At 48.2% G+C, this 13,641-nt stretch overlaps 1 protein-coding gene across 1 annotated transcript in view; it reads right to left on the bottom strand.

Annotated features, from left to right (window-relative positions):
* Positions 1-3,471: 3,471 nt before the first annotated feature.
* Positions 3,472-13,641, bottom strand: part of IGDCC3 (immunoglobulin superfamily DCC subclass member 3) — a 95,955-nt gene continuing 85,785 nt past the window's right edge. The window contains exons 8-14 of the mRNA XM_066328220.1: positions 12,269-12,516; positions 11,544-11,708; positions 6,701-6,889; positions 6,340-6,444; positions 5,226-5,364; positions 4,799-5,006; positions 3,472-4,716 (exon numbers count right to left, since the gene is read on the bottom strand). Of these exons, the coding sequence (XP_066184317.1) occupies positions 4,552-4,716; positions 4,799-5,006; positions 5,226-5,364; positions 6,340-6,444; positions 6,701-6,889; positions 11,544-11,708; positions 12,269-12,516 (1,219 nt within the window). The 3' untranslated portion in view covers positions 3,472-4,551. The remainder of the gene's footprint in view (positions 4,717-4,798; positions 5,007-5,225; positions 5,365-6,339; positions 6,445-6,700; positions 6,890-11,543; positions 11,709-12,268; positions 12,517-13,641) is intronic.

Raw genomic sequence — 13,641 nt, 5'->3', positions numbered from 1 at the left:
GGCACTTTCCTTTTCCTTTCCCTTTTTTCTTTTAATTTGGCGGGCGAGGGAAAGAAATGAGCCGGCATCAAGTTGCTCGATGGGATCTGTAACCTGCCTGCTCCGGCGCGCACGGGGAGGGATAGATTTCCACACAGTGTTTGCACAGATGAAGCGAGGAGCTCCCCTCGTTTGTTTTCATAAGATTTTAATTTCCTTTTTTTTAACCAATTTTCCCAGACTTAAGTGCTGTCAGAGAGGGCTCAGACACAGCACTGATACCCCCTGAAATGCCATGGGATGGTTATCCCAGAGGAACACCCCCACAGGCAGCAAAACTCTTCCCTTCACTATCCAGAGGCAGCAACACTTCGAAGCTTCTCTCCTCTTTTATTGCCAACTTAAAACCTACAGTCCCTTGGTATAATTTTGGGTGGAAATTTAAAATTCCCAAACTGGTCCAGCACTCAAATATATCAGCACCTTTACAAAACAAGGAAGAAGAAAGATAATGGTAGACAAATAAATACCTGAATCCAGCAGTGTGAAAATACCCTGTCACAGCATAAAACTATTCCCTGTTCAACTAAAGACAATGTGGATACTATCCCTGAGGAAGCAGCCATCTCTGGTTAATTTGAGATCTCTAAGAACAGGTTGTGGCCATTATGGGTTATCAAAAAAAAAAAAAAAAAAAAAAAAAAAAAAAAAAAAGCTTAAAATAAGAGGGTTTTTGGGACCAGCTGAGAAAAGGCAATGGGTTGCATTAGTGTAATTATTCGAAAAATACTTTAGGATGAGATTCCTACCCCAAACATGGGCAGTTTCCAGCAGTTTGCACCGGATCCAACACCTGCCTGTCATCCAGTGGGTTTTTTCTGGGTAGAACTGATTCTTCCCATCAGGAAAAAGTGGAGATGAAAAAAAAAGGAATAAGAAACTTGGCAAGCTGTTCCTTAAATGTTGTGGTGTGTAAAGGAGTGTGAAGGGAGTGCTGCCCTTGGCTGGCAGGTGGGTGCTGATGGTGAAAGGCGCTGGGAACCACCCTGGGACTGTCTGGCTGCCTCAGCCTCTGCTCTGGGGACATCAAATGATGCCTCAACCCCTTTCCTGTGGCACAGCCCCACATCTGCAACACACGGGGACCTGCTGTCCCATATCAACCCAAATACAACGTGTCTACCCAAGTACAATTGTGCCCTAAACACAGAATAAAATTCCATCAGTTTCATTCAAAACCAGGGCAGCAGTTTGGATGAATGAAGGACAGACTGTCCCCCATGCTGAAACCAAACACAAGCTCTTTTTAAATTCTCTTTTCTTTCTCATTTCACAGATTAAGGGCCAGACATACACTAGGTTTTCCCAAGTTTTGGGTTGGGACAGCTTTGCCTCCAGCCCCGTTCAAGCACTGCAGTACAGCGAGTGGGGCTGTTACTTGTCACTTTGCCAGCTTAGTGGCAGCTAGAGGCACAAAGCCAATATATAACTTGGTTGAGTTTTTTTGCCCAGTTTGGTGAATTTAGGTAATTTAGGGAAGACCATGGATCCTTATGGATCACCAGACTTCAGCCTTGTCCCTTCAGGGACTGAGCTGCCACAACTGTCTGTGTTAGGTCCCAATGGTACAAATTGACAACAGCGGAAAAGAAACCCCAAAAAAGCTAAACGTCTAAAAAATAGTCTTTAAAGATTCACATCCATCTTCAACCATCTCAAACCAACACAGAATCTGCATTAGTTTAAGCCACCATGTTTCTGCATAATTAAAAAACAACAAAAGAAAAAACTCTACTCTTGACATACTATTGTATTCCAACTAGTCAAATGGCACAGCATTTCCCTTTAATAAAAGGAAGTAGTGACAAATACTTGTTACTATTACAATATCACAATAATATGATATTAAATTAATAGCATGTTCACAGCTCCAGGAAGTCTGAGCTGAACACTACTCTAGGTTCTGTGTTCACTTTGGCAACGGTACTTATTCAATGTGAACGGCGGCGTTACACACACGAAAAAAACAATAATAAAGAAAAACTGGGCTGGAGTGGGAGTAGGATGGCAGGAGAGGATCGGGTTGTCTTTGATATGAAGTTTTAACTTGAGCTGTTTGGTGCCTTCTCCCTCCTGCCTTCCCCTAACCCCAGCATCCTCTGGCTCCTGCCATGGGATGGGCTGTGCTGTTGGTCTCACACAGCTCTGTCCCCCCACAGTCCCTTCCCAGGCTGTCTCCAGGTCCAGCATCACAGGTGTGAGCAGGGATCGTCTGACAGGCCATTTAGCCTCTTTGGTGGGGTGGGGAGAGGCTGTTTGGGGGTATTAATCCCAAAATTTAACCCTTTGCATCTTTTCTGTTCTGCATGTCTACAGGAGGATGAATTTTAATGGAAGAGGGCTAGGAACAACAAGCCTGAACAGCTCCTTGCTCTGAGGTTGATGCCATTTACATCTGCTTGGGCCAAGATGGATGAGGTGACGTGGAAGGACAGTGTCCTGCTCCCAGGTAACCCTGCCCAGCACCAGGACTCAGCTCAGGGAAGAGGCATTTGCTCAGCCTCCTGTATATTGTACTATATACACAGCCATTGGTTGCATCCCATTGCTGGCTGGGCAGGTGATGGGGGTGCTTTTGACACAAGGGACTCTCCCAATGGTACCATTTAAAAAAATACAATTAATACTTTTTTAAACTTAAACTCATTTCCTTTCCTGATTCCTTTCACTGTCCTTGCAAATACAGCAACGTTTGATTTACCACCACCTACACAAAGAGATCAAACCTTCACATTGGCCTGGATTTAACCACCTCACACAGCAGGAAAAGGGCTGCCCTCTGGCACCAGCTGGCACGTGGTGTCTCTGTCCCCCGTGTGTGCCCCCATGTCACCCACGGATGATGCTGGTCACACTCTGACTCACAAGGCTGCACCACACCAGGACAACCCAACCTCCCCAGTGTCAGGTTGGTGGTTGATCTCTGGAGGGGACAAACCCTCTCTTTGGTGTCAGGAGCTCCTCTGCCCACCCTGGGCATGGGGAAGGGGCAGCTCTGGCAGCCCCCAGCATCCTCCTTGCTTTGTCCCTCCCAGGGAACTGAGCCCTTTTTGGCTCCACTCATCCTTTGGACGTTCTCCTGTGGCTGGAAAGGCGCTGGAGGAGCTGGGGGGAGCTCAGTAGCATCTCAAGGGGTTCTGTAAGTGCTCTGTTGGGGTTTCCCCATGCTCTTGATAGCAGGGTGGGCTTTGGGACAAGTGATGTCCAGGTTCCCACCTCCCAAAGGTGTGTTGTGCTGCTTGTGCCAGCACACACCATGGTTCATCCTGGGGAATCAACCTTGGGGAGCAGCACACTGATGGGGCAGAAGGGTGCCTGACCCCAGCACTGGCATCTGAGCACCCCATCCCTTCAAACCAGTACCCAAATCAGCCCTGGAAAGGCAGTGGTGCTGGGGAGCCACAGGGCATCATGCTGCTTGTCTGTGACAGCCCCAACTATCTTTAAAGTAAAAAACCACAACACAAATCTCCGCCACACAAAATCACACCGGAGCCCCCAAAAGTAAAGCTCATAACACCAGTGAAGCATCGTGCTTCACATGGGGCTTGGGTGGGAGAGGCAGGAATTGGGGGAGAGGGGAGGACACACACACACACACACACACACACAAGTTTCTCTCACGCTTGAGGTAGAACATTGCTTTCAAAGGTTTGGAAGTGCTTTACATGGGAACAACGACAAGGAAGCCACCAAGGTGGCGGGTACAGAGCGTGACTGCTGAGGTAGGACCATGCTTGTACTGACCAAGTGCTACACTACTTGTATGTTTGAACACGAAGGAAGACGCAGGTATTTCTGCTTCCCAGAAGACATTCATTCCGGTTGAGGTAGGTTCTGAGTTCACTCGGGTTGTTTGTCCAAGTCTTTCAGTAGCCCTCAGGCATCCTTTGACACACACACACTCTTTTTTTTTTTTTTTTTTTCTTTTTTTCATATTATTTATAGTCAATCAGCAAAAAAAGTATCCTGAGAAATAGCGAAAGTGTACGAAATCATCAAATCCATGGAGAGACAGCCTTCCTGGGCCTCGATTTTTGGAGTCAAGTTAGAAGGATTTTTCCAAATCCAGTCTTCTGGAAATAAAAAATAGATCCAAAAAGTAGTCCTAAAGCTGCTGATCAGGAAAAAGTCTGGGATGCCAAGAGATGGGGGCTCCACCATATCCCCAGTCTGTCAGAGACTGGAGAGTTTGCCAAACTCTGCCAAGGAGTCTCTTATATAGCAGCTGTGGGGAAAATCCATCGTGACCAGTCTCCAGAGAGCCGTCATTGGAAGAAACACATTGAGAGGCTCGAGAGAGGTCAGAAAGATAAACTTCACAGAATTTCCAAAAGGCTGTATACATATATATATATTTATATATATATATAAAAATAAAGCAAAACAAAAAAATAACAATCAGACCGTAGAAATCTTCAATTGACCTGAGATTGACAACTCGTAAAGACATCACCAGTCGCAGGTTTGGTTTCTGGTAACTTCTACAAGAGGCTTCGAGTCTTGGCAGTTTTATCCTTCATTGGCAGGACCATGGTCGGGAGCCAGAGCAGCAGGACTGCTGCCATGGGGGTTTTTTGGGAGGGGGTCTGGCTGCTCCTCAATGATGCTGAACTCATCCAGAGGGAGTGTGGAGATCTGGGTTTCATCGTGGGAGGCTGACAGGCTGTGAGCCGACTGGAAAGAGAGAGAGAAGGGGACAATGCAGTGACAGCTCCCTGATGTACAGCCAGGTGTGCTCCCATCCTGCTGGACTTACCGTTATTCCCTTCTCCTGCTGCTCCTGGGATGGGGATGCTGGGAATAACCTCTCCAGCTCGTTCATATCCAGCTGCTTGCCGTTCAAGTCCCGGTCATCCCTGTCCCTACGAGTGGCCCCATTCAGGACAAGGCCTGTGGCACTCCGCTGGCTCCGGGGGATCTGAGGAGTTGACAGCTGCTCCTGCACATTTTTGCACATCAGCAGCCTGAAAAATAAAGAGATGGAGCCTGAGAGTGAGAGAGGTGGTTCATCCTCTGTTCCTTCCCCCAGGCTGGCATCTGTCTTATCCCTGTGCTACATTCCTTCATCCTTCAATCCATGCCATAAAGTCCACCATTGCACTGGGGATGTGAGACCTCAGGTGGGCACACCCACAGTACCAGGGACCCCCACCTCTTGGTAGCAGTGGTGTGAGCATCCCTACCTTCCTCGGTACCCAAACATAAGGAAGAGGATGCAGAATATGATGCACGTGACGCCAATGTGGATCCCGATGATGATGCCAGTCGTGGAGGTTTTATTGTTCTGCTCGTCCTTCATGCAGTCACAGGGAGGATTCAGCACTGCCAGGAAAAGGAGAAGAGGTCAGTGGTGCTACTCTTCTATTGCTCCTCTGGCTTTTGGGGAGCCCACAGCCAAAGTCAGAGCCTTGGGCAGTGCTGGGAACTGGGTACAGGACAAAAGTAACCACATGGGAAGCAGGTGTTCACTGCCTGCCTATGCAGCTCCCTTGCTCCTTGCTCCCAGCAAGGAGCTCCACAGCAACCACAGGACTGGAATATCTGTAGTGAGCCAGCCCCATTACCTGGCTACTGTCATGAGACACAATTAACGAAAAAAACCCACTCTGATGTTAATTTTTGTGATACCACATGCTCAGGTGGGAGGTAAGAGGCAGCCACCACACCAGAGCACGCTGAAACCTGATGGAGTAGACAGATGCCAATGAGATTAGTATTTACTCCAGCACAGACAGAAGAGTAATAACTATCTCTTGAAGATATTCCCACTGGAGGCTTAAAAGCCTTCCAAGAGCAGCAGGATATTTTTTACACATAGATGAATATGAAAGGTGTGATCAGTTTAAGAGATTCCCTCTAGAGGTTTCTCCTTTGCTGCCACGTAATACAGGGCTCATGCTCTGCAGCCATTTCCCTTTCCAAAGCCACATGTCCTTCCTTTTGACCAGTGAAGGTCAAAATATCCAAGAGAGCTCCAGGTGCTCAGTGCACCATGTCTCACCTGAGGATGGCAGCTAGTACCTTATGTATGGCCTCACCTCTGTCTGAAGCTTAGGGAACAAACCTGACATTTGCAAAATATTTGGCTTGTCTTCTCCCTATTGCTAAAAAAGCCATTCAGGTGCTTCCAGCCCTGCAGAGTTTTGCCTCAGCATTATTTGTGATGCTGAAAATAAATGAGTGGCTGAAGATGAGACAAGGGTAATGCTACAGGAGGCTGACAAGATGTGTTTGGCCTCACCACCTTCCTGCAGAGCTGTTTCCCAAACCAGCACTGAGACCCAGGTCCCATCTCACCTGTCCTCTCCACGGTTTCCCTCAGGGACACGAAGCGGACAGTGGAGTTTCCGTCCCCGTGCTGGTTGTAGGCGAGGAGCTTGACTTCGTACACCACTGATGCATCTGCCCGGGGGGACACAAGAGGGACAGTTCAGGTGTAACCATGAGCCTTATCTCCCCCAGTGATGCTTATTTGGGAAAAGAACATCTTACCAAATACACACAAGATGCTGCAAACAAGTACCTGGTGCTGGGAGTGCTCCCACAAAACCTGGGGGAGAGCTGCGGCATTTAGGGCTTGGGCTACACATTCGAGTTCTCTCCTGCTAATCACGACAGGGTGGGGAGGGGACATGGATCAAGGTGTCACCATACTCACCCAGGTGGGTAATGTTGTAGGCTGTGACGTTGCTGGCCAGGAGCACGGGACCTGTGTACTGGGAGAGGTGGACTTTGCGGTAATACAGCTTGAAGCCTTCGTGCTGGCCCAGTTTGATGGAGGGCTCCCATGTCGCCTGCACAGTGGTGCTGTTAATGACTTTAATAAAGAGGGATGGCATGGCTGGGACTGAAACAGAGAGAGAAAAACAGTGGGTTGCATGTGCTTTTTCAGTCTGAATGATGAGAAATTCCCCTGCAGCCTTTCCCTCCAGTCACTGCACCAAAGAATGTGTCAGCTGAGACTGAGAAAAATCTGAGCAGACCAGAATCTGGTTTAACAGCTTTGAACTTCTTCAGGGAGCTGCTGGAGTTTGCAAGAGTTCCCTCTGCTCAGACCAGCAAGCAGAAGCTACTTTTACACTTTGGCTGCAATATGATGCTCAGTGTGGCCGGGTCAGGGCAGGAATGCGGTGACTTTGGCAATCCGTTCTCAAATTCCAATTTTTTTCCCTCACCCGGAGGCACAGACCTTTCAGAGTGATTAATCCCCCTGGGAGGAAGGAACCAGAAACGATGGAGCTGGAGGCATCTGTCTTAAAAGGGTGCTAGGTACCTGCACTGGCTTGCAGGGGGCTTGCTCTCCCCATCAGTTTTAGGAGGGAGATTTGTGACTGTGTTGGGGACTCAGGAGAGAACCGGGGCATCTTCATCAACAGCCCTAAACAGCTGAGATCTCTGCACAGCTCTGGATGGCATGTTTTGGGAGGCAGGCACTTACCTGGCCTGAGGGGCACACAGGGGGTTAGCTGGGAAGATGTCCCTGCTGCTGATTCAAAGTCCACCAGGAACATGCTCCAGTCAATGCCCCAAAACCCTGCCCTTATTCTTAGGGTGTGCTGCAGAGAGGGTCAGACCATTCCCTCTCCAGGTTCCCAAAAAGCTGCCTGGCCCCATCCTGCCCCATCAGTCTGGCTTGAGAGGCAAAGGTCTGCAAATCAAAGCCAATTCTTGTGATACCCATGTTTCCAAAGCTGGCTCTGCCACACGCCAGCCTTGTGCCCTGGGCAGCACTGGGGCACACAGTCCATGTTTCCCCCTCCCCTCCCTTTCTCCTACACTGATGACACCAGTACTAGATGTGTCTCAGCAGGACATTTCACTGATGATTTTTTTTCTCATTTCCACAAAATATCTCCAGGCTAAACTCTCCCATCAATTCCCCAACCTTTGGCACCATCCAGAAAGTGCAAAGCATGAGGTGCTGCACACTCTGCTCCAGCACTGGTACCTGGAGGAAGAAGAGTTTTTGGGCCCCAGGCACCAAGTTCAGCTCACCCCACAGCAAAAACAGACAGCAGAACAGTCTACTTCTCCATCAGCCTCCAGGCCTTGAGGTAGAGCTATTTTTCCAATCCCACGTGATTACAAACTCAGCAGTTCCCACATAGAAGCCTTGCTGGGCTTGCACTGGACCAAAGCTGCTTTCTGTCTTGTATCTCCCCAAAGGGTCTCTAAGGATGAGCAGTGCAAACCTGGCCTTTGGCAGAGTTCAGCACAACCATTAGTGAGTGATGGGGAAAAGCAGATGAAACATGGCCATGTCCGTCTAAGACTGATGAGAGCTAAAAAGGGCATTTCCTCAGTTTAGCAGTATAACTGCACAGCATAACTGTCTGCCTTTTCCCGGGTACTGAGAGCTCAAGCTTTCCCACGAGGAGATTTAGAGGAAGGATGGATGCATCTCCAGCTGAGCAGCAGTCGGGGCAATCCTGTCCCTTCCCAAAGTGATGCCTTCCTTCAGGCTGCAGGGGCTTTGCTTGATGTCCTCAATATGAACAAGTCCCTGCTGACTGCCACCTATCTCCACATGGATTCAGGAGGAAAGACCCAGTGTTCTGGGTCACATTAATGAGATCTCATCCTGTCTAAGTGCAGCAAATGGGAAAAGAAATGGGCTGAAGTATTCCTTCTTGATAGGATTTATTTTGATGTGCATTTCATTGCTGGGAAAGCTTAACTTAACAATTCCTGGGTGCAAAACACAGAGTAAATTCTATTTATATCAGAATGTGCTATTCCTCCCAAGGCTGTGTATTTTTGCAATCCAATTAAATACTCCTTTTTTCTTATTCTCCCAATTCCCTCCAGGGCAAAATCCCCGCTCTGAGAAGTTGGACCCTTGCTTAAAGCATCACTTTTCCAGCCACGGGTGAAAACACCATAGAAAAGGAAATTATCGCATTATCCCATGGACAAAGAAACACTGATGTGGGCCATCCTGATTTGTGAAGAGTTGGCTTTATTTTATGGTTGCAGAGCCTTACATTTAATAAAAACCACAAGAATATCTCTCCTTCAAAATATGGAATATACTGTATTTATTCAAACTTTTGAGTATATGTATATATATATATGTATAATACTGATTATAGGTATATGCACTCTCAGAATGCACGTGCTGTTTATAAAGTGATTACACAAATAAGTGTATACAATGGAATATATCTGTCTGTGTGTAAATATATGTACACACACCAGCAGATAGGTGCTTCACAGAAGTATATATTAGACATAATATGGAGCTACTATAAGTGAGGCATCTCCCTCATGCTAAGGGCTGGGATACTTGTTTTCCTCTTCCGTGCTGTTTGGAATTTTCTCCAGGTCATTTCAACTTTCTTCTTGAAGGCGTCTTTAGCCGAAGATGACTAAAGGAACAGTCTTCATCCTAGAGAAATGTCAAAAAGTCCTGGAGAAAACCCTAAAAAGCATTAAAAGACAAGAACAAGGAGTGTGTGCTGCTTAATGAAGCAGAGAGCGTTTGAGATTTAAAATACCACGGCATTTGTGAAATGGCGTAAAGGAGAACGACAGGGAGGAGGCAGGAGGGTCTTCCTGGAGAGTGAGGTTTATGGAGGAGGACAAAATTCACTCAGGTCCCTTCTCTACAGCATCTTCCCTTCTACTTTCCATCCAAAATCAGCACTGGCTCAAAGGAAGGAGCACCATGTCGCTAGAAAGCATCAGAGGCTTCAGCCAAGCGCACTCTCAGCGTATTGTCAGCCCCGAGCCAAATGTAACCCTGCTCCTCTGTTTTCTGAGGAGTATTTCATATTCCTGCTCCAAACAATACCAGCATAACATGGTCACTCAGGCCAGTCTCCAGCTGGCAGCATCTCTGCTGCCCTGGCTCCACTTGAGCTGTCCCTGGCTGCCAGATATATCATCTTGGAAAACCCATCCTTTTCTGAGGGCTGTTAGCACAGATCCAGGGGCTCCCTGAGCTCAGGGGAGATGCAGCTCTCCTGTGCATGTTGGGAGGGCACAGGGTGAAATAGCTTGGCCATGAGAAGAAACAAATCTGCAGTGAAACCTGAATTTGGTGACAAAAGCCACCAGGCCCTGGCTCTCTGAGCCACTCTCTCCTCTGTGAGCAGAAGGCAACAGGCACCCAAGTGAAGCAAAGTGAACAAATGAAGCCAGACCCGGGCTTTTAAATATCTTTTTACCTTCCTACAAGGCAAACACAGGCTGGGGCTGAGTGATCTGAACCAAGCCAGCTTCTCTATCCAGGACAGAGTCAATTCCTGATGCTTTGTTACACTGGACAAGCCTTTTTTAAAGGATAGCAGGACAGAGATACCTTAAAACTTCAGAGAGCCAGGAAATTTATGATCCCATTACCAGATACCTAACTATTCCTGTCATGATTGAAGGTAATAATGACAAAAAGTCCTCTCTCACTTGACCTGGACTTCTGCAGAGTCGCCAAGCTCTATAGAGCATGGCTGGCTTGTAGCTCCTGGGGCTGAACTCAGAGCATCGGGTCAAGGAGTTTCAAGCTCTGCCTTAGCCCATCCTTCTGCCTCTAAATTGGAAGGAAAAACAAACTCCAAGGGTGACTGATACCCTGCAGAGTACCAAAGAAAATAAACTTGCAGAGCAACAATCCAGCAGGCAAGGATTTACTGGTGTTTCTGCTTAAATTCTGTAATAATTATCTGCAAGGGCTGAGAACAGAATGAGAACTGGATCCTCCACCTGGAAGTCAGCACACTTCTATTTGATACTAAATAACATCCTCACACCCAAGGCCCTCTCCATTGGAAATTCATAATTACTGAACGTTCATGAGAATGATTCCTAAGAAATTAGTCTCCATATCTGAGACAATCAAGGTTTCAGAAATAGATGAGTCTAGGAAAACATTCTTCCAGTTCTGACTGACTTATCACACTGGGGCAGTGGTTTCTCCCTGGTACCTCTGTGCAAGGGTCCTATATTACAACACCCACTGTCTTACTGGGGAAGCTAACTAGTGGCCAAAAGAAAAAAACCCCAAAAAAAGGCCTTAGAGATCACCCTAACTTCCCATTGAAAAAGAAAGCTGCTCCAGGGCAGAGATTTGAAGGTCAGGACAGCTCAGCTCTAGTGTGATTCGCCCTGGATAGAGCAGAAAATAATAAAATCTTTAAAAGTGTGGCACTTATCAAGTAAGAGCTGTGAGTACCAGAGCTGCTGGAAGATGATGAGATGCTGCTTGAGCAGGAAATCTGCATTTAGCAAGGAGTTTAGGAACAGCCCAGAGCAGCTGCAATGCACGAGGCCAGGCAGATTTGCACTCACCCCCTGCTACAACATCAGCTGGGAGAGGCGATGCTGTGTTTAATCAGTCAACCCCCCTGCAATGACACAAGTGAGATTTACACAATATCCTGGAGTACGAGGAGCAGCAGGAACGAGGAGCAGCAACACCACAGGCTACAGTGGCACAGCGCTGCGGGGCGGTGTCGCACAGCGGGCAGCAGCATCTGAGGGGCCCTGCCCAAAGCGCTCCTTACCTTCCCCCAGCGTGCTCACCACCGTGACTTCTGAGGCTTTGCTGGCACCCCGGGAGGTGTAAGCCTTAATGTAAAAGCTGTAGCTGGTCGAGGGCTCCAGATCAGTCACTAGCTGCTGGAAGGTGCTCTTGCTAACAGCCTCCTGGTACTCCATCTCTACGGGATCTGAAATGCAAAGGGAGCATTGTTAGACTTTGCAGTGTTAGGCTTTGCAAGAGGTAAAGAGAATATATAGATGTTGCAAGCAGTAATTTTGGTCCCTGGCGTGGATATGTACCTGCTCACTCACATTTCTGCTTGTATTTCAAGGCCATTGAAATTGGTAATGTTGGGACAGGGCATTGAGCAACCTGGTCTTGTGGAAGGTGTTCCTGCTTGTGGCTGGGGTTGGAACTTGATGATCCTTAAGGTCCCTTTCAACCCAAAACATTCAGTGATTTCTGTGATTTCTGCATGCTTTGCCAGAGAGCTACACGGGCAGCAAGATTGGACTGTGCAGCTTCATCCTCCCCACCCTTTTGATATTTACAATGGTATATTTAGTATTTGCAGGTATTTACAGTGCATTTACAGCCTCATCTCTGCCCTTCAGAAACTGGGAGGTGATGGAAAACACTGATGGCAGCATGGACCACTACAGTGCAGACCTGGTTTTACCTAGTGGGCTGTGTTGCTAAATTATGGGACAGCTGAGAGTGCTCTGGGCAGTGGGTGTAGCACCATACCTGCAGCTTTCCGGATGTGCAGCACGTAGCCGATGATCTCCTTGGTGTTCTGCAGGGGCTTTTCCCAGGACACCTGGATGGTGGTTGCAGAGACAGTCTCTGCCCTCACGCCTTGAGGAGGGCTGGGCAGCCCATCAGCCCACAGCACGGTGAGGCGGGCACTGGCCTGCGTGGAGCCCGCGCTGTTCTCGGCCAGGCACTGGTAGATGGCTTCATCCGCCTGGTTGATCCCATAGATGGACAGAGTGCTGTGTGGGGACACGAGAGGGACAAGCGTCACACTGACTGCCATGGTCCCCATCCTGGCTCCCGTGGCAGGGCATCCCATGGTCTTTGTTTCCACAGAAAGCTTTCAGGAAGCTGTGGGCTGGTGCTCTTGGGGAAGGAAAAGTCCAGGAGGTGGATGTGTCATTCCCTGGAACCCGTGACTGGGCAGATTATCTGTCTCGACCTGCAGATACTGCGGTTCAACTATAGCCAGAGGTGGACACAGGGTGGGACAGGAACCAGCATGATCTAAAGGTGTGGATTCAGGAACATCTCAGCCACACCACGGAGCCAGCTCTGTGCCAAGTGCATTCACACACCCAAACCAGCTTTAACTGGCTTAGCTCCAGTACACACCAATGAGACCCATCCAGGCACTGCACATGGCTGCTAAGCCAAGTCTAATCAAACACAGCCAGAAAGCCCTCTGGTGATACCCTAATTGCATTATAGCACATTAGAGCTGTCATAGGGTAACACTGGGATTAGCTGATTTATCCAGCAGGGTTATAGCCTCAGCTTCCACTTCTGCACTTCCAGAAACACCATCACCATGAGCCAAAAGCAAAAGCTAATGAACAAGTCACAGGTCTTGTCTGCAGAACCTCTGAGTGTGTTTTTGATGCTGGTGCATCAAAACTTGCTGCCTTCCAGGGAAACAATCAGAATGGTTCTTCCAGCCTGCTCTTGGGGACTTCCATACCACATTTAGATGCTGTTTTCACCATCCAAGAAAGGACAGGCCCTGGCTATCCTGGAAAACATCCCTAAAGCAGGGGAAAAACCCACCCATGTACCAGCCTCCCAAATTAGCATATTTCTGAGCGTGGTGCCCATCTCTGCACAGGGACAACCAGAGCCCTTGTTCGTGTGGCCACGTGAACTGGAGGACCTTTTTGCACTGCAGGACCCTCCAGCAATGGCTGTGGACAAGTGGAGCAAGTTCAGGGCCAGCTCAAAGATTGCACCACCCGATATCTTTGAAACAACGCCAGCAAATACTGACTCGGAAATAATTGTGTGCCACATTAGCTCTGTCTTGCCATTTGAATGTGCACAGCAGCTTTTCTTATTAATATCTGCTCACAAACAGGGACTCATCAATG

The sequence above is a fragment of the Sylvia atricapilla genome, chromosome 13 (assembly GCF_009819655.1).
Source record: "Sylvia atricapilla isolate bSylAtr1 chromosome 13, bSylAtr1.pri, whole genome shotgun sequence".
Classification (NCBI taxonomy): domain Eukaryota; kingdom Metazoa; phylum Chordata; class Aves; order Passeriformes; family Sylviidae; genus Sylvia; species Sylvia atricapilla.
The sequence above is the reverse complement of the archived record's forward strand: the minus strand, read 5'-3'. Positions and strand labels throughout refer to the sequence as shown.